The 21,490-nt window shown below is 43.6% G+C and overlaps 1 protein-coding gene across 1 annotated transcript; it reads left to right on the plus strand.

Annotated features, from left to right (window-relative positions):
- The first annotated feature begins 963 nt into the window (after nucleotides 1-963).
- On the plus strand, nucleotides 964-20,478 carry LOC137913686 (peroxisomal acyl-coenzyme A oxidase 3-like). The gene is made up of 18 exons (XM_068757321.1): nucleotides 964-1,083; nucleotides 5,411-5,508; nucleotides 5,597-5,732; nucleotides 7,681-7,755; nucleotides 8,723-8,812; nucleotides 9,232-9,375; nucleotides 9,884-9,972; nucleotides 12,059-12,155; nucleotides 12,237-12,419; nucleotides 12,535-12,657; nucleotides 12,737-12,857; nucleotides 13,592-13,714; nucleotides 13,817-13,930; nucleotides 14,779-14,894; nucleotides 15,612-15,786; nucleotides 17,395-17,462; nucleotides 18,726-18,812; nucleotides 20,359-20,478. Exons 1-18 carry the CDS (start codon nucleotides 964-966, stop codon nucleotides 20,476-20,478), a joined length of 2,079 nt encoding a protein of 692 aa, XP_068613422.1.
- Nucleotides 20,479-21,490: the final 1,012 nt, after the last annotated feature.

Consider the following 21,490-nt stretch of genomic DNA (forward strand, 5'->3'; position numbering starts at 1 on the left):
AACAGTAACCCTGTTTTATTTCTGTTTATTTATTTTATTTTATTTTATTATTATTTAATTATTATTTGTATTGTATAGCGTGTGCTAGTTGTTTTGAAGAATAATTAAACTTTTAAGGTCCGTCATATGGCTGTTGTTATTAATGTTTTATATATATTATGTTTGCCGTTATGGGGGGGGGGGGGGGCACAAAATCATAATCTTGCCTAGGGCACCAAAATGGCCATGTTTAAGTTCTAGACTCATTATGGACTTGAATTCAACACATTCACTAGAAATGACCTCCAGAATGTGGGTTCTGCAGAACAGCCTCACAGTAATGACCTCCAGAATGTGGGTTCTGCAGAACAGCCACACCCTTTAATGACCTCCAGAATGTGGCTTCTGCAGAACAGCCTCACACAGTAATGACCTCCAAAATGTGGCTTCTGCAGAACAGCCTCACAGTAATGACCTCCAGAATGTGGCTTCTGCAGAACAGCCTCACACTTTAATGACCTCCAGAATGTGGGTTCTGCAGAACAGCCTCACAGTAATGACCTCCAGAATGTGGCTTCTGCAGAACAGCCTCACAGTAATGACCTCCAGAATGTGGCTTCTGCAGAACAGCCTCACAGTAATGACCTCCAGAATGTGGGTTCTGCAGAACAGCCTCACAGTAATGACCACCAGAATGTGGGTTCTGCAGAACAGCCTCACAGTAATGACCACCAGAATGTGGCTTCTGCAGAACAGCCTCACACTTTAATGACCTCCAGAATGTGGGTTCTGCAGAACAGCCTCACACTTCTCTGCCAGTGCAGCAATGTCTGCTGCTCCATACTCAGAAGTGACGTCAGAGCTCAGTGCCTGGACGTCAAAAACAGACGACGACTCCTTCATCCTCTGGAAAACGTGCGTCGCTCGAAAAAGATAATTATTATGTTCTTTTTCTCATGGAACCCTCAGTCTGAATGCAAGAAGATGGACCATAAGATGGCTGACCTCCCCACTGGTCCTCTGGATTTGTACAGAAAAAAGGCCTCTTTCAATTGGAAGGATATGCTGATTTTCATAGAGGGAGAGGAATTGCATTCATTCAAGGTATTAAATATTCCTTTTTAAATATGAATAAATCTGTATCCTGGTTACTTATTTGTAGACAGCTGCATGCCGCTTGTACCCGCAACCTTGTGTACACGGGTTGACTTGTTGTCTGAGAGAAGTGCAAGGATGGCTGCATCGTCTGAGTATTTGAGATATGATGTGGTGGATGAGATGCTGAGGCAGTCATTGAGGATGTACAGGAAGGGGCTCAGTACACATCCCTGTGGCACCCCAGTATTAATGGTACAGATGTGGTTGTACCCACCCTTACTGCTTGCAGTCTGTCGGTGAGGAAGTTGTGGATCAGGTGGATCAGATGGGGAGGCGTGTTGAGTTGGTGTAGTTTCCGGATCAGCAGGTGTTTCTGTCGGGTGTTGAAGGTGGAACTAAAGTCCACAAAGAGTATCCTGGCAAAGTTACCTGGGGAGTCCAGGTGCTGTAGGAGAAGGTGTAGCAGGCAATTGGGGGGGGGGGGGGGGGTCCAGGTGTGGGGTGAAAAATGGAAGGATGATATTCACCAGCACTTAATTACTATGGGTGTTAGGGCTATGGGGCGGTAGTGATTGAATTCTGTGGGTCTGTTTTTTTTGTAGCGGGATCACTCATAGCCGGACAGACACAGAGTCTGTCTGGGTAAAGATCATTTATCCCAGAGCTAAACCTCTGGTCATTGGCGTAGTATACAGACCCCCAGACCAAAAATCATTCTATGATTTGTTGGAGAAGCATGTGATCGGCTTGGGAAGCTCGGAGGTCATTCTGATAGGAGATTGTAACACCAATGTCCTTCGGAAAGACACCCCGACTTTCAAATCCTTCAGCAGCTTCTGTAATCTGCATAACTTTACCCAGCTGATTCAGCAATTTACAAGGGTAAGCACCACTTCTAGAACCATCATAGACCTAATCCTGACATCGGACAAATCTAGAATCAAAAACAGTGGTGTCATCGAGTGCAATCTAAGTGATCACAACATGATCTTCTGCACTCGAAAAATTCATAGACCTGCAGCCCATTGTAACACCACAATAAACTGCAGAACCATGAAGCATTACTCCTCAGAAGCTCTAACAACAGTGCTGAAGGAAACTGATTGGTCTGAAACTTTAAACTCCGCCTCTGTCGAGGGGACCTGGTCTTCCTTTAAATCTGCATTTCTGTCTGTAATCGATAAGATAGCACCCATAACAGCTGTTCGGGTCAGAGCCCGTACAGAACCTTGGATGAAGGGGGAAATATTGAATGCCATCAAGCCCAGAAACAAATGTTACTCTGAGTACAGAAAAACCAACAACGAGGAACTACTTGAAAAAAGCAGAAAACTACGGAATGAGGTTAACAAAATGATAAAAAATGCCAAAAAGAATTTCTTAAATGAGAACATTGAGGCAAACAAAAGCAACCCACAAAAACTGTGGGAGGCCCTAAAACAATTAGGCTGCAGCAACAGACTCCAAACAAAAACCAGTAATATCTGCATTAACTCAAGTGGTTCGCTCCAGACCGACAGGTTGGTGGTAGCTAATTGTTTTAACAGCTTTTTCACCACTATTGCCACCCTGTTGGTCAGCAAACTCCCCCCACATTCAGGTCTGTATGGTTCTGACCACATCCAAACTCACTATGAGAAGCTAGGTGCTAAAAAGGACACTTTCTCTTTCACACCTGTAAATACCGTTGATGTGCTAAAACAACTAATTGCCCTTCGACCTAACAAGGCCACAGGCCTTGACAACATACCCGCCCGGTTCCTCAGAGACGCAGCTGTCTCTATCGCCCGCGTGGTAACCCATCTGATAAATTTATCCATCAATCAGTGCCACGTCCCACAGGAATTCAAGACGGCGCGGGTTATCCCTCTGTATAAAAAAGGAAACAAATTAGAACCTGGCAACTACCACCCTGTTTCCATCCTTTGTTCCATCTCAAAGGTTATGGAGAGAATAATCCAGGAGCAAATCAACCGCTACCTCGCTGAGCATAACCTGCTCTTTGAATTCCAATCAGGCTTCAGAACATCCCACTCCACTGACACGTGCCTCATATATCTGACCGACTACATTAAGCGTGAAGTAGACTCGGGCAAATACTGCGGCATGGTCATGCTGGACCTCCAGAAGGCCTTTGACACCGTTAACCATTCAATCCTATTGAATAAACTAGGGGCGATTGATTTTGATAGCACATCAACAAACTGGATGAAATCGTACCTAGAGGGACGAGAACAAATGGTAGACATAAACGGAACCTTGTCCTCGTCCCTCCCGGTGAGCTGTGGGGTTCCTCAGGGCAGCATTCTAGGACCGTTACTGTTCCTCCTATACATTAACGACATGAGTGCTGCCTGTAACTGTAAATTGTTCCTGTTTGCTGATGACTCAGCACTCCTGATTTCAGGAGAGGACAAAGTGCAGGTTGAGGAGGCTCTCGGCTCTGAGGTCACCAGAATCCGTACTTGGCTTACCGATAACAAACTGTCACTACATCTTGGTAAAACCGAATCGATTCTTTTTGGGTCTAAACACTCGCTACGTGAGATAAATGTTAATGATTTCAAGGTCACAGTCGATAATACAGTAATCTCCAGCAAAGAAGAGATTACCTATTTGGGCTGTGTTCTTGACAAATACCTGTCTGGCGATAGTATGGCAACTAAGGTGATCAAAGAAGTCAATCAAAGAACAAGATTTTTGGGCAGAATGTCTGCTTTTGTCAACAAAAGTGCTCTCCGGACGCTTGCTGGAGCCCTCGTTCAGCCCCTCTTTGACTATGCTAGCACCTCCTGGTATTCAAACATCAAAATGTCCCTGAAAACCAGGCTCCAAACCTCCCAAAACAAACTGATTCGGCTACTCCTCAATCTGGGGCCCATGACCCACCTTCTTCCTGGACATTTTGCTAGCCTAAAATGGCTCAGGGTAGAAGACAGGGTTAAACAACTCAAAATGGGATTGGCATTTAAAATGGTCAATGCAGCTCTGCCCTCAGTCCCCTCAATCCCTGCATACCTGACGGAACACCTCCACAGATTTAGTGACACCCACAGCCACAACACTAGAGGGAGCTCAAACAACAACCTGATTACCCCCTCCTATAGGACTAACATGGGTAAATCATCTTTTTACAATACGGCCACCCAAGGGTGGAACGGATTGACTCCCGCCCTCAAAACATGCACCTCTTTGGCCTCCTTCAAAAAGGCCCTAAAAATACACCTTTTAGGGGGACAGAAACGGAGATAGTCATCACGACTCTCTCCGGATCAAACCCCCCCTCCTTTTTTTTGTCCACCTACGTTGCACATATTAATTGCCTTAGTAATTTATTGTAATTTATGTAAGTTATTTATTGTGATTCATTGTCATCTTGCATCAGTGGTGTAATTTAATTTAGATTAATTGTTAGTTTGCACTGGCGGTGTAAAATCATTTTATTTTTGTTTTTCTAATGTTACGTTGCATCAGTTGTGTAATTTAACATTGGTTTTATTTTTATTTGTATTGTTAAATTTGTATTGTTAATTGTGGATGATTTATGTACGAAGGACTTTCAACGGAAACAAGACCGCAAGGGCTTTTTTGAAATGCTCCTCTTAGACAGGATGTTTAACTGTACTTGTACTGTAATACATACTACTATTTGACGGTACTTGTACTGTAATACATGCTACTGTGTGACTGTACTCGTACTCTAACATTCTATCTAATAAATATATTCATCATCATCATCATCATCAGCCATACGCTGAGTACCAGCCGTTCTAGAGTTATTGACCATTGAACAGAGGCAGAACAAAAAACCCAGAGAAAACCATCTTCTTGTGCAGAGAAACATTTCTAGACTTTGGCTCTAATATTTTTTGTTTTAGTGACACATGCTTAGAATTGAGTTCAGGATCCTCTGGCACGATTTAAATGTGTAATGTAATGCATATTGTCTCCTTCTCTTGCCCGTTCACTAACTCTAACCTTATCCTCATTTGAAATGCTTGTACTGCCAGGGCTTTCTAGTACCGGTACACTGAATCACACGTGTCAAGTTGAGGTAGAAAGCAAAGCATCATGTGTTATTGGTTGTCAGTTTTCACAGCCGTGGCAAATGTCTGCATAGAGGAAATATGATGGGAACTTGTCTTTGGCAGAGGTAATCAATCGATCACTGACCTGATTCAGAATTATACTTACTTTATAAAGAAACTTTCAGCAGGACCTGGAAAGAAAAGTACCGTATCCCTTTGCATAATCTCAGCAATAAAGGAACCTCTTTGAATCCCTCTAGTTTTTCCCTCTACATATCCAGTGTATTGTTTCTTTCATCCTACAGCAACATGTGTTCAAGACACTCGAAAATGATGCACTGTTTGCACGTCATCCTGGTGAAGACATCCCTCTTGAGAAGATGAGAGAACTAACCTTCCTCAGGTACCGTTTTATCAACATAGAAGAAAGTTTCATTCATTGTTAATTCATCCTCACAGCAATTAATTTACCTTCTTATGAAAATCCACAGGGTGAAACAACTCCTCCGCTATTGCTTCTTGACAAATGAAGAGTCGATTTCCAACCCCTGGAAATCTGTGGTGCTCAATGCTTGTCTGGGCATGTATGACTGGAGCGTTTCCGCAAAGTACTTTCTCAACAAAGGGGTGAGTGGTTGAAAGTACGAGATCCTCACCTGTTTGTGTGTGTGTGTGTGTGTGTGTGTGTGTGTGTCTGTCATACTAAACTGTGTCAGATCTTAAATCTAAATTCAACGCCGACAAAACACAACTTGAGTTGACACAAAATATAAGTTTTAAACAATAATTTTAGTTAATGAGATAGAAGGTTTTACAGTACAATAATCCCCCCATATGAAAAGGGCAGTGACGTGCAGTCATACAAAACCATATAAAAAACATGTATTTGTATTAAAAATAATATAAAAATCATGTAATATATAATATAACATCAGTGATACTACATTATATATTTTATGATTTTTTAATTTTTAATAATACAATTAGTGCGTCACGTATTCTTGTGCTCAGCGGCATTAAAATACTGCAGAATGAGGCCATGTGTAATATGGCCTCCAGCCCATAGGAGACCCGTGAGTGATTCAGCGCACTTATCAGCTGATCCGCTCGTTCGAAATGGGCTTGTAAACACGGAAGCGCTGGCTGTCTGGATGTCTGGACGTCAAGCAAGCACCCGTGCTTCCTGCTTTTCTTGCCTTCTTTTCTCAACTTCTGACAATGTCTGGACTCGGATGGGATATTGCGACATGAAGAATTTACCGAGAAGCCTCCAAACACGAGCAGAACCGCAGCGCGCACGCCCCGGCTGGAGACACACACACACGTCTCAGAGTCAGAACATATGTTTAACAGTTATACTGTTGTGGACGGGTGCGAGGGGTGCGAGGGGACCCCAGGGAACAGAGGACGGAGATGTCGCGATCGTGGACTTTACATTTTACTGATATGTCCATCAGGAAGCACAATATCCTGGAGCCGCACACAGGATTGCGGGGCGGCTGGAGCCCAATGAAAATATCTATATGACAAAAAACACAGCCGAGAAAGAAAAACCAAAAAGCCAGCTCCAATAAAAACCAGTCACAAAAAAAAGAAAATGCTACGCAGGACCCGGGCGCACGGATCAGCTGCGGTCGGCAAGGACGAGGTGAGACCCGGGGAGCGGGGACGGGGAGCGGGGACGGGGAGCGGCAGAAAGACGTGCTGCACGTAGAAACGAGAACCGAAGAGTAGTCCGACGGGGAACAGCGGGCGGACCAGGGCTTATGAGGGCTGGTGGCGATTTGGCTCAATCTGCCTCAGGTGCGCCCGGGGTGACCGCAGCCAATCCCCACGCCGCAGGTCCAGGAGCGAGAGGCAGAAACAGGTGTGCGTAATAAGGCAAATTAACGAGTGCAGCAACATGACCCTCACATAAACATCAGTTAAACTTTAACTGATCAACACAGGCAATCACACACATTCAACGCTGCACGCACACTGATACCCAGAGTTGAATAATTTCATTAAATCTCTTGTAAATACAGAGATTATGTGTGGTCTCCCCTTTTTGTCATAAACTGATGAGCCAGGTTTTTGACAATATGTAAAAAATTCTGATACGAATTTTTAAACAAAACACGTTAAATGTTGCCAATCAAATGATGAACAAGCCGTAGGTTCATTTATTTGTAAATCTGACTGTGCCTCACCAGACATGAACCCCACCGCACGTCACTGGAAAAGGGATGATCTGTCCATCACTATGACAAACAAAAATGTGCTCAGAGATAATCCCTGGTGCAATCCCTCCTCTAAAGTAACACAAACAAAATCAAAATGTCGTATTTTATGTTTACTCAAGTTTTTCTAATAAACTTTAAAAGATTCCGCACAGTTTAGGTTGAGATACTCACAAAAGGAGAGGCAATACATTTTGAGACCACTGTTTGATATGAATCTGCTTTCCTTTCTAATTGAACTGAGGCGGATTTTTCAGACATTATTCACTATTAGCGTGTTAGCATTGCTGTAGCCATCTTTACATTCACTGGTGCGTTCCTGTAAAAGATGCTGACATCATCTTCCCTTTCAGATGTTTGGTGCGACTGTGGCAAACACAGGATCAGAGAGACACAGAAAACATGTTTTGAACTGTGAAGACATGACGGTAAATCATCGTAGCTCTATCCTGACTGTAACTTTACAGTGTATCAGTGGTTTTATTTGTGTCCGAGACATTTGATTTTGAACCAATACCGAGTACCGATCCGATACTTCTATCGTATATAAAAAAAATGTTTAAAGAGGAGTGAAGAAACGGATCCAGGATGTCCCTTATTTTTTACTCTATTCGTCTTATTTCAACATTTAACTCTTAAACAGAGCACTTCTGTGGCGTAGCTCGAACATTCAAGTAATGAATAAAATATTTTTTTTCACTTTGGACTTGGACTAGTTACAACAAGAAATGTCAAATACTGTGACTTTTCCTGTTTTGTTGGAAAGACATCTTCCAGCCTTTCTGCCTCGCTCAGGGTTTATTCCGATGAGGCACCTGAGAAACGCGTGTTTTTCCAGATATTGTGATATCGATTCCACGAGCATGTCATTGAAAACAAAACAGGTTTAGAACGCTAGCACTGACTGACGTTATGTATGTTGTCACAGTCGAGCACAAATGCAGACAAGTTCGGAAAAAATAAAATAAAATGAACAGCACTTCAATCGCAAAGGTTTTTGTCATCGACTTCAAATACTTCCACACCGCAGACATATTCGCGTGACTAGCTTCAAGCTGCTTCTGCGTTTTTCCCCGGTTGACAGCATTCAACCAATAGTGTCACAGGAAGTGATGTCATGCCGAGAGGGCTCACTCTGTTCCAACGCGTAACTTCAGATCTGAAATAACTATCCATATATATCCGAGTCCCGATCCGGAGGTAACGCCTGATTCCGATCGACTCTGCAAGCACGCGATTGGGCCCAATTGTGGGAGGAAGTGAGGGGGCGCACATAGAGATCAATTACAGACATTTGCAATCGACATATTTGCAGTCATCTGCACAGGACTACATTTAGGGGCAGTACAGTCATCTCCATGAACTCACAATGTCAAACTGTTTATCTGTTTATAGACCTTTGGTTGCTTTGCATTGACTGAGCTGAGCCACGGCAGCAACACTAGAGCCATGAGGACCACAGCAACGTATGACCCCACCACCCAGGTCAGCGCACAAAAATGAGTTTGTATGAAATGCACAATGACAATGAGTCTTGGGTTCTGTTCAAAGTTTCTGCCTGTTAATGGAAAGTTTTTCCTTCCATCAGTCGCCAAAGTGCTTGTTCTTGTGGAGGGGTTCTGTCTTTTCCTGCTACACCTGTGTTAGATAACGTTCTGTTATGACCTGATTCTATATAAATAAACATGAATTTAGTTAAAGGTTGTGTCTTTTTTCCTCTCCAAGTTTTATTTTTAATTTTATAAATTTGTATTATTATTCCTGCTCATAAAATGCACCTAATTTAAATGACTATACAAATATTTCTCAATCATTCAAGCTCACTTTGCGAGCAGTGTTTTGGTTTTCAAACTTTCATTTGATCGATCAAAAAACTGAGCGAATCACCAACTTCTCCTTCCTAGGAGTTTGTGATCGACTCCCCGGACTTTGAGGCTGCTAAGTTCTGGGTGGGGAACCTGGGTGAGACTGCAACACATGCTGTGGTGTTCGCTCAGCTCTACACGCCGGACCAGGTGTGTCATGGCCTGCACTCCTTCATCGTCCCGGTAAGTCTCCTCACCGAAGTTAAACTGTCCGTGAAAGAAATGAGTTCATTTCTTACGTCAAATTTAATGATTCAAAATTTATATGGAAAATGACGTCTATGAATGATACATTTCTTTTCCTTTAACTTTAAGACAAAGTTAATGCTCTATCTTTAAATATTAAATTTGAAGGATACATTATGCATGAGGTAAGAGTTAATATAATTATCCGTGAGTAAAATTGAAGACCCCCCAAAACAAAAAACACTCTAAAACAGTAGACTGGATGTCCAGGACCGTTTCTTTTTCAATCATCTCCATTTCGCCTGAAACAGTCGAGAAGGAGGGGTGCAGTTTGCCATTGTCCCAATGGATGTCGCTCATCGTTTGATAAGCGTTCTCCAAACGTACCGTTAAATCTCTAATCTCATCATGTAACACGCCGACCGGGTATTAAAGGCAAGCAACGAATGAAAAGATCAGAAGACAGTTTGCACATTAATTAAATGTTGCAACCATTACGTTGCAGGTGAGAGATCCCAAGAACTTACTGGCTCTACCTGGAGTGCTTGTTGGAGACATGGGCAAGAAGCTGGGCCAGAATGGACTGGATAATGGGTATTTTACATCAAAGGAACATTTTAACATTTTCTTTGCCCCTTTAAGTAATGTTAACTCACTCGGTACCAGCCGATGCCGTACCTTCAGTACCGGTGGTTTTTGCTCATTTTGCCGTATATTTCAAGACGCACAGAATATTATATACTATAACTATGCAGAGACCGAATGAAAGATCAAAGTCTCATCTTTCATCAGGAAAAAAAGGCATGTTCCTGCTGTTTTACGTTCTAGAGTTAATGGAAGAGAGGCAGATTTCAGCACAATCAGCAGTTTCCAACAGAAAACTAGCTTTTTGTTTAGAGAAACATTTCTAGCGGATCGATGACTTTATCTCTAATATTTATTGCTGTAGTGACACATCTCAAAAGTTGTTTACTTCTAGATAACAATAAAAACAACCTTGAAAAAGAGTTTTTGATGCTGTGGTAACACATTTATTTAACAATAAATCAGCTGTGCAAGGGCTGCTCCTCGGTGATCCAGACGGGAACCGCTCGTCTGACAAATCCCAGTCAGGCTCACTATATCCGTCCAAACCCGAACCTGAATACGAACCCAAAACCATCAGATTTTGGTGACACACGCCAGGATTGACACCGACACCCGGGTTGAACGGCAGCTGTCGCTCTGCTTCGGTAGCACTAAACTCTTCAGCTCTGTGATTTTACATACCGGTAATCGTGTTGAATAACAGACACAGTTGCTTTCTTCTTCGTACCGTGACTCAAACTCTACCGTTTTAGCTGCTTATAGTTATCAGACCGCTCCTGCGCCGCCATTATTACATTATTATGTGATTATTATCAAATAAATCACTCAAACAAGGTACTGGACATCACTTTTATTGTTTACTGAGAACTCACACCTCTCACATCGTTCAACATTTCTTTTTGATAGATGAGGAGGTTTGTGATTATTTCGAAGTTGTATTTACGTCACTGACATTTTGTGAGTTGGTTCATACAGGGCCTTTCTGGACAGTTTTATTATATTTATACAAAAGAGACTTTAATAAACAACAACAACACTACTTCCTGTTCAGCAGTATTTACACCAGTGCCACATTTTAAATGTGCTCGCACTCCCTTCGGAGCCTCCCACTGTCACCCGATGGAGGAAGCTCATTTCAGCAGCTTGTACCCGCGACCTTGTTCTTTCGGTCACTACCCAAAGCCCGTGACCACAGGTGAGGGTCAGAAGGGGAGCGATTTCTTCCAGACGTGTTTCAGGAGGGGATTACAGACCGACCCAAACTACAAAGGATTGGCTGGATGGTTTATTTTGCTGTTTTGGGGTTGATAAAGACCCAAAATCACCAGAATAGTGTAGAAACATTGTAAAAGTGAGTTTTTCATAATGTCCCCTTTAAGAGTCAGTGATGTGTCAGACTGACTTAGCAAAGCACATGGTCAGAAGGTAAAGCCTTTATCCCTATTTCCATTGCATAGTTCCAGCTCGTCTCTCGACTCTTTGCTTGTTTTGGGGAACTGCTCCATTGCTTTTCCAATAAACCGGGCAGGTAATGAAAGGTAACGTGAAACTTTACAGACTGCTGACTGGACATTGCCCGGCATACACAGAACATCCGGCGCAGTAGAAATCCACAGCTGCTGCACTCAAACAGCAAAACAACCACAACTTTTCTTTATTGCAACTTCTATATTGACGAGGCGTTGCCGTCCTGTCTTCTTAAACAGCTGATGGATCACAAGAGATAGAGTCCTGTTAAAGACCAGGCCACAATGCTTTATAGGAAAAGTCATATCGGGAACATATTCAACGATCACTTGAAATGGGCATGCTCCTTTATTATAACGTGCACAAAACTGGGCACGCATGATTATAGCTATTTAAAAAATAAAATATCACACTTTGTGTTGTAACAAACTCCTTCCATGGGTGTTACTAGATTGACTTCATTTTTGGTGAGCCCATTCCCGATCAACTATAAAGATGAAAAGGAAATTCACATTCGGTCAGTTTATATTCGCCAACAAAACAACTGAATGTTTTTACGAGCATAAAATATAAAGTAATGAAGGTCACTTTTCTGACCTGGCTCTCATGATTGTTTTTTTTTCAGGTTTGCTTTGTTTCATAATGTGAGAATTCCTCGGGAAAATCTGCTGAACAGGACTGGAGATGTTACTCTTGATGGCTGCTATGTTACCCCATTCAAGGTTAGTGGTAGCTGCTCGATACTCTTTTGTGTACTGATCTATGTACCAGAGAGCACACGCTTTCTCTCCTGTGCGCTCTAGGATCCCAACAAGCGTTTCGGGGTTTCTCTAGGAGCCCTGTCGGGCGGCAGGCTGTCAATCACCAGGATGGCTGTGGTCAACCTGAGCCTGGCCCTGACTATTGCCATCCGCTTCTCGGCCACAAGAAGACAGTTTGGACCCAAATACATGGAAGAGATTCCTGTTTTGGAGTACCAGTTACAGGTACAGCTCGTGCACCTTATCAAATCTGCGCATGTCTAAAGCATAGCTCTTAATTTTCAGTCTGGCTAATGAATGTTTACACAAATTCATCAAGTGTTTTATATGTTGTTTCAAGCAATGGCGTCTGATCCCGTACCTGGCAGCAGCATATGCCCTGGGAAACTTCTCCAAATCCATCTTCTTCAACTTTGTCGAATTCCAGATTGGACTTCTGATGAAGGACAAGAGTGACAGACAAGTCTGTAAAATATGAGGTGCACGTGTGTCTGTATCGAGCATGAATCATAACTGTTGTATATCTGTTTTGTGTTTCCTAGGCTGAGTTGGGCAGAGAGATCCATGCCATTAGCTGCTCCAGTAAAGCACTGGGCTCCTGGACCGCACAGAGGGGGATTCAGGAGTGTAGGGAGGCCTGTGGCGGACATGGATATTTGGCTAGTCAGTCACAAACATATGAATAAACACCACACGCACACACACACACACACACACACACACACACACACACACACACACAGATTCCTGACTGTAAACTAACTAGCCTAAATTGTTGTATTTTCTAGCATGCTTGTCATGAGACTTATAATGCAGGGTTGGTCTCACATTAACGCTCTTATTACACTACATTTCTCTCAAGTGTAGCTTCTCATCTTATCATGTGCTGTAGTCACAGATAGGCCTTTGTGGCTGTTACTCAGACACAGATCCAGAAGACGTTTCATGATTTTTGGTGAGTGAAATTAATGCATAAAGGCTCCAATGGGAAAATCCAATCCGGATGAAATTTGGTGGAAAGATAGACGCCCCCACCCTACATAACTCCATAAACATTCGGCAATAAAGATATTAAGGAACAGATTTTTAACCTCCATTGACTGCAATGTTAACTATAATTTCAGAGTGATCAAGAATCCAGGATCTCTTCTGGATCATCACCAAAATAAACATTTCCTGAAAATTTCATCAAGATCCGTCAATGGCCTTTTGCGTTATCTTGCTAACAAACAATGTGATTACATAACCGTTGCCTCAGCGGAGGTAATTATACAGCGCATTCACAATGGGCATATGCCACATACATGTATGTATACTGTACATGTGATACGTAATAGTGGTATTATTGTACATAATGTGCACACATAAAACACGGTACCAACATGTTTTTTCTCCAGTGAACCGACTCGGTGAGCTGCGGAACGACAACGATCCAAACTGCACTTATGAGGGAGACAACAATGTCCTGCTGCAGCAGACCAGCAACTATCTGGTCAGCTGGCTCCATGCTAAGCAGCAAGGTCAGCTCTCCATGCACAAAGACAATTTAATGTCCTAACTGCTGAGGGGAACATCATCTTGTTCTATGAGAAGGAATGTTTTCATCGCTATGTGCATTTTAGGTGCCATTCGGATTCAGTCTCCTCTTCACACCGTAGACTTCCTAAATGATTTCCAGAACATCTTGGAAAGCAGGTTTCGAGCAACAACAATGGACGAGTGTATGGACCCAGCAGGTATTCTAGAATTTTGGCTTGATACGATAGGGATATCTGAAAAATCCAACATTGGTCCTGCTTTCATCTCCATTCAGTTTATTGAATATTCTTGTGTGTGAAGCGGTCGTGTTTAGAATTTGTGGTTCGTTTGGAGCAACGTCCGTATATGAAGCATTGCAGTGGCAGACTGCGTTGGCTGTGCTGATGCTGAGCTTCAGGTGTTCATTTGACACCGTGCGTAGCACAACAGTGTACTGTTTAGTGACACAAATGTGGTGCAGTAAATGTACACTTTGGGTTACACTGTGACAAAAAGGAGAACTAGAAAACGACAATCAGAGATTGCAGACCCCGCCTCCAATAGACTATTGGATCTTGTGAGACAGTAAACAGGGCTTCCGGATCAGAGGGGCCAAACCTGCTCTAGCTTGCTGCTCCGGAACGTACTACAAGACTCCTTCTGGACTCTTTTTCCCATCATGCCATTTGTTTCCCTCCCTCTTAAAGTGACAGTTTACAGCACAGGCACAATTCCAGATGTAAAAATAATTCTAGAATCTGGATCCAGATCCGGATCAACGCCATTCTCGGGGAGGACCGAGCCACGGACAGAACCTTGCTTGTGTAAAAATCTTGAGTCGATTGGGTTACTAGTTTTTGAGTTATGCGGTCGGACAGACAGACAAACAGACAAACGCACCCAATTGCAATACCCTCGCCTCCCCTTCGGCGAGGGTAATAAGGTCTGGAAGCTCAGCGACAGTGACCGATGACGACTGATTACATTCCTGTCAGACACTTTGTGGTCCAACCTTGCGTTACAGTGCGTTTGTACAAGTCATTATTTAAATGTCATCCTAAATCAGTGGCAGTGGCGGCCTACAAGTGGCTGGTCTGTTTCCTGCTGGTGGAGTGCCAGAAGAGGCTGGAACAGCGGAAGGCCTCTGGGGAGGATGAGTTTGAGGCTCGTAACAACAGCCAGGTAAGAAGAAGAAGAAGAAGTGACAATAAGACACTGCTTTGTGCTTTACCTTTACGGAGGCTTATTGCATTCACTGAATCTTTTCCTGAAATAATGAGATAAATGTATGAGAAATATATATTTTTAATGTTATTAGAGGTATTTTTCCTGTTTTTAGAGGTCATGTTTTTCCATGGTTTTTAGATGTAAAAGTGAGGACATATCACCAGTGTTTACATAAAGAATACAAGTCTATGAAGCAACACGTCCCCTGTGAAATAGTCATTGAGCATCACCAGTTTCTTTTTAACTTCACCTTTCTCTAAGGCTTTGTTCCTATTCTAAGGAGGGTTATTAAAACACTTTTTTTCTGAAGCTCATGGGAATCTCATTACTATAATCTACTGGCATCTTTTAGGTTTATACAATCTCTTCACATCAGGTGTAAACCTTTTCAAATACCACAAAACATTTAGTTTAAGGGAAGAAGACCGTTCGGCCGGGTAACCAGCAAGTTGGTCCGCAAGTCCATCCCACTGTGAGATAACTTTGCCGACATAATGGCATTTAAAAATCTAAGACCAACTGTCCCAAATCATTCTTTGTTTTTTTCTGAATTAATGTAGACATTGTTTTATTAAACATTACTTGTCACCCATGATCTGCTCTCATCGGATCTGAACAGTGGTAGTGTTGTCTCACTGCTCTTGTGTGTGTCGTATATGTGTGCTTGTTCAGGTATATTTCTGCCGTTCCCTGGCCATGGCCTACATTGAATCCAACTGCCTCCAGAGGTTTCAAGAGCTAGTTTGTGATCAGGACACGCCAGCTGGTCTCAGACCTGTACTCAGCAAGCTGTGTACTTTGTATGGAATGTGGAGCCTCAGCAGCCACATGGCCAACCTGTACCAGGGTATGTACAACAATATATACGATACCCCGACCTGCATGACTGCGTCACATTCCATAAACATCAGCCAATAATAAACCGAACTATCGAGGAGCAAATTCTGAAGCTCCATTTACTGCAATAGTTTAAAGTGATCCATAATCAACTAGAAAACGACAATCAGAGACTGCAGACTCCGCCTCCAATAGACTATTGGATCTTGTGAGACAGTAAACAGGGCTTCCGGATCAGAGGGGCCAAACCTGCTCTAGCTTGCTGCTCCGGAACGTACTACAAGACTCCTTCTGGACTCTTTTTCCCATCATGCCATTCGTGTCCCTCCCTCTTAAAGTGGCAGTTTACAGCACAGGCACAATTCCAGATGTAAAAATCATTCTAGAATCTGGATCCAGATCCGGATCAACGCCATTCTCGGGGAGGACCGAGCCACGGACAGAACCTTGCTTGTGTAAAAATCTTGAGTCGATTGGGTTACTAGTTTTTGAGTTATGCGCTCGGACAGACAGACAAACAGACAAACGCACCCAATTGCAATACCCTCGCCTCCCCCTCGGCGAGGGTAATAAGGTCTGGAAGCTCAGCGACAGTGACCGATGACGACTGATTACATTCCTGTCAGACACTTTGTGGTCCAACCTTGCGTTACAGTGCGTTTGTACAAGTCATTATTTAAATGTCATCCTAAATCAGTGCCAGTGGCGGCCTACAAGTGGCTGGTCTGTTTCCTGCTGGTGGAGTGCCAGAAGAGGCTGGAACAGCGGAAGGCCTCTGGGGAGGATGAGTTTGAGGCTCGTAACAACAGCCAGGTAAGAAGAAGAAGAAGAAGTGACAATAAGACACTGCTTTGTGCTTTACCTTTACGGAGGCTTATTGCATTCACTGAATCTTTTCCTGAAATAATGAGATAAATGTATGAGAAATATATATTTTTAATGTTATTAGAGGTATTTTTCCTGTTTTTAGAGGTCATGTTTTTCCATGGTTTTTAGATGTAAAAGTGAGGACATATCACCAGTGTTTACATAAAGAATACAAGTCTATGAAGCAACACGTCCCCTGTGAAATAGTCATTGAGCATCACCAGTTTCTTTTTAACTTCACCTTTCTCTAAGGCTTTGTTCCTATTCTAAGGAGGGTTATTAAAACACTTTTTAGAACCTTGCTTGTGTAAAAATTTCAAGTCGATTGGGTTACTAGTTTTTGAGTTATGCGCTCGGACAGACAAACATACAAACAAACAAACGGACCCAATTGCAATACCCTCGCCTCCCCTTCGGCGAGGGTAAAGATCTCTTTTGGATCAGCAACAAAATTTGGTAAAATTTCAAGCATTTCCTGAAAATGTCATCAAGATCTCTCCGTGACTGTTTGAGCTATCTTCCTAACAGACAGACAAACAAACCAACACTGGTGATTACATAACCCCGGTCTCGGGAGGGGTATTAAATGAATAAATGAATTGAGCTGCGGCGGCGTTTCTGATCAGAACCTCTATCCTGGATGACAAGGAGCAGCTCTGAGGCTGGAGAGTGCATTTATAGAACGGTGACGGCTTGAGAGGAAATGCAAGATGAGATGTAATATTATTTAACACGCTTTGTTACTGTTCAGGTAATTACTTCAGCAGTGCAAAGCCTGCCGAGTTGATCCAGACGACCATCCTCACACTCTGCTCCCAGGTAGGGACAATGTCCATGTCCCTCTGCGTGCCCCTGTTCATACTATTGTGGAATAGAAGGCCTTGGAAACATTGGATTAAGATTCAGTACTCTTCATATAGAAAAGAGAGGAATGAAGGTGAGCAGGAGTAAGACAGAGTACATGTGTGTACATGAGAAGGTCCCAGGGGGGACAGTGAAGCTACAAGGAATAGACGTAAAGAAGGGAGAGGACTTCAGGTACCTCGGGTCAACAGAGCAGAGTGATGGAGAGAATGTGGAAAGGAGGTGAAGAATCGTGTGCAGGCAGGCTGGAACGGGGGGAGGAAAGTATCAGGTGTGCTCTGTGATAGGACGAAGGGACAGGTCTACAAGACAGTGGTGAGGACAGCCATGATGGACGGCTTAGAGACAGTGGTGAGGACAGCCATGATGGACGGCTTAGAGATGGGGGTGAGGACAGCCATGATGGACGGCTTAGAGACAGTGGTGAGGACAGCCATGATGGACGGCTTAGAGACGGTGGTGAGGACAGCCATGATGGACGGCTTAGAGACAGTGGCTCTGAGGAAAAGACAGGAGGCGGAGCTAGAAGAGGAGGAGATGAAGATGCTGAGGTTCTCCTTGGGAGTGACCAGGTTGGACAGAAATGAGACAATAAGAGGGACAGTGAAGGTTAGACGTTTTGGAGACAAGGTCAGAGAGACCAGACTTTGATGGGTTGGACATGTCCAGAGGAGAGACAGGGACTATATCGGTAGAAGGACACTGAAGATGGAACTGCCAGGGAACAGGACTAGAGGACGACCCAGGAGAAGAGACATGGACGTAGTGAGGGAGGACATGAGAGTGGCTGGTGTTGGGGAGGACGATGCAAAGGACAGGGTGAAGTGGAGGACGTTTATTTGCTCTGGAGACCCCTGACAGGAAAAGTTTAACATTCAGAAGCAGACCCTTCATATATTAGAGCCAGACTTTCCTGGTCATGCTGCTGTGTGACTAACAGTAGGCCGATCCATTTCTACAAAACTGTGGCCGGATTCTCAGGACTTTGATCCAAGCCAGAGTCCAGCCACACTTATGTCTCAACACTGAAGGCATAAAGACGTCCAAAAGTGGTCCACATGTCCTTCAAACTGAAAATGTAGTCGGCTGCTCAGACGCTGTATTCTTGAGGCGTCTTCTCTCTCTTAAGATGGCTGATGAGTTTGTGTCTCGTAGGTGCTGCTGCCTCAGAGCTTATTCTAATTCTAAATCTTCTTATTCCCTTTCTCTCTCTTGCAGTTGAAGGATGATGCAGTCGCCTTAGTGGATGTTCTCGCACCTCCCGATTTCATTCTCAATTCACCGATTGGCAATGCTGATGGACAGGTAAAAAAAAAAAAAATGAAGGCGTTGCGCCTGCTAACCGCAACTACGTTGTTTTAAGACATTGAAACAGGATTGAGGAAAGCCCTCGAAGTATTCTTTCCAGCGTCCGACAATATCCCGAGTCGAGGTCAGTTGCTCCGCTTTCCGCTTCCGAGGCAGCGGACGATTTGCCAGAATTTCTTCAAGGCCAACCAATAGTCTTCCTCCATGGCCTCATCATGGAGGAAGACTATTCTCTTCTTTAAATCTTTTTTATTGGGTTTGAAGTACATATATATGTGCACATACAGTACATGTACAGCCTCTTTTTTCACATTTTCAGCTCCCCCTGCATCACTTTCAGCTCTTCCCTATTGCCATCCCTGAATGCCCTCTCCGTTGTTACCCAGGGTTTGTTGTTTGGGTGACACCTCACAGTCCTTGTTGGGACATTGGAGTCCACACAGACGTTGTTACACTCTGTGAGTCCGTCGATGTCGTCTCCATGTGACTCACTAGGTGCGTTTACACGGACAACATTTCTTTATTCCGATCAGAGTTCAGAGTAAAATTGTGATCCGATGCGCCGTGTTCATGGACCCTAAAAATCCGATCCGATTAGGATTTGCGTGTTCATGCATCACACTTTTGATCGGAACAGAATATTCTGACATGCGCAGTTTGACCAAAAGCACCGGAAATGGTAGAAGAAGAAGCGTAGCGTAGCAACTTCCGCTGTGAACAAATCATCGCTCCGCGCTTTCTGCCTGAAACGTCAGCGTTATTTCGCTCGTTTTCCCCGTTTGCGCTTTTGGTTTCCTCCTTTAATGTCTCCGGCAACATGTTTGTCTCAGATATTGACCAGTTCTGTCTTCCGCCCGCCGTGCTTTTCGCTCGCTCTGCTTCAACTAGCTTCCGGCAATAGCAGCAGCGCGTGTAGCTGACGTCACAGACATGCGCAGTAAGGACGACTTGTACCGAAACATCGGAATAAGTGTTTTCATGCGCCCTGACCGGGTCACAAATCGGTATAAACCAGCCCTCTCCATCGGGATAGAATTGTGACCGGATCAGGCTGGATTGGGTTAGACTATTCCGGTTAAGGTGTGTACATGAAGCATTTTTATTCCGATCAGGATTTTAACCGGGTTAAATGTGTCCATGTAAACGCACCTACAGAGTACATCCCATTCCATGGACTCAAAACAGGGTTCCAGGTGGACCAGGCTGATCTTCCCAGGGGGGGGGGGGGGTGAAGAGCTGTATGCATCCTTAATGTCAGCATACAGCTTGTCCAAAGTCTTCCCCTCCCAGGTTGGACGGTCCACATACTGGGTGAAGGCTGTCGGGGTTTTGTCCATGTTGACATGTTTGACATCCCCAGAGATGGTGATGAGGGTGTTGGGTTGAGACGCCTGGAGCTCTGCCACTGCTCCGTGGGTGACGTCACACGCTGCTGTTGGCTTGGCAGCGTGGGTTGGCCATCAGGTGTAATGGTTTATTTGATATATGAGCTTATTGTCAATATTCTTTGACTAATCCTGGTTTTGTTCTTCCTCTTCTGCAGCTTTACAGGAATCTGTGGTCTGTGATTATGCAGGGCAGCCAGGTGCTTGAGCGGCCATCCTGGTGGAAGGAGTTCTGCTCAGACAAGCCCGTGGTTGGATCCCTACGTCCAAAACTCTAGGACTGTGACACAAGCTGGACATGTGCCTGTCGTATCCAGAATACCGATGTAAACTGTGTGTTTTCCGACTCACAAACTGTATAACTTCAAATGGAATATCCATATGTACAATGGCTTCGCAAAAGTATTCAGAACTTTTCCACATTTTGTCACAACCACAAACATAACTATATTTTATTAGACTGTTATGTAAATGAGCAACACAAAGTGACGAACAATTCTGAACTAGAAAGAAGACTGTCCTATATTTGGCTCAGTCCCTCTTCCCATCAACCTGGACCTGATCTGTCCTGTCCCTGCTGAAGTGAAAGACTCCGAGAGCATGACGCTGCCACCTTGATGTTTGACAGTAGGCGAGGTGTGTTCAGAATGTTGGCGTTCATCCACACATATCGTTTTGCATTTAGGCCAAGAAGTTATAACTTCACCTCCTTGACACACCCCTGAAACTTTATTCTTGAATGGTCAGGTGTGTTCCTTGGCCGAAAGTACAGTGGTAATCCAGCCTGGAAGTTACGAAAGCATGGACTACCTTTTCTGCATCTTTTTGGGTGCAATTGTTTGCATGGAGAGAATACTTTTGCCCACTACACTTTTCAGTTTTTATTTGTAAAAGTTTTTATTTGTAAAATTTAAAATCATGTACACTTTTCTTTATACTTCACAATTGTGCGCGGCTTTGTGTTGGTCTTTCACAGAAAATTCCAATAACATATATATATATTTGGTTGTGGTTGTAACGTGACAAAATGTGAAAAGGTTCAGAGGGTATAAATACTTCTGCAAGCCACTGCACATGTTGTTCTTGCTGTATCTCTGCATTTCAGCACAAGATGTTGAGAAGTGTCCAAAATGGTATCAAGTCCTGTCTACATCCTCGCTGTAGTTTTATACGGTTTGAGAGACAGCCATTGATCTTTATCCTTGCTGTTGGTGAGGAGTAGAGTGTTCCTATAAACAAATCACAAAATAAAAATCTTTTCATAACTTGAAATAAGAAGTCCCATCCCAC

The sequence above is a fragment of the Brachionichthys hirsutus genome, unplaced genomic scaffold (genome assembly GCF_040956055.1).
Source record: "Brachionichthys hirsutus isolate HB-005 unplaced genomic scaffold, CSIRO-AGI_Bhir_v1 contig_747, whole genome shotgun sequence".
Classification (NCBI taxonomy): domain Eukaryota; kingdom Metazoa; phylum Chordata; class Actinopteri; order Lophiiformes; family Brachionichthyidae; genus Brachionichthys; species Brachionichthys hirsutus.

Bases quoted from the DNA above. Each gene is read 5' to 3' on its own strand.
- LOC137913686 (XM_068757321.1), top strand. From the start codon at position 964: ATGGACCATAAGATGGCTGACCTCCCCACTGGTCCTCTGGATTTGTAC. The intron at 5,509-5,596 runs GTACCGTTTTAT...GAAAATCCACAG, and splicing joins AGAGAACTAACCTTCCTCAG to GGTGAAACAACTCCTCCGCT. The intron at 8,813-9,231 runs GTCAGCGCACAA...TCTCCTTCCTAG, and splicing joins CGTATGACCCCACCACCCAG to GAGTTTGTGATCGACTCCCC.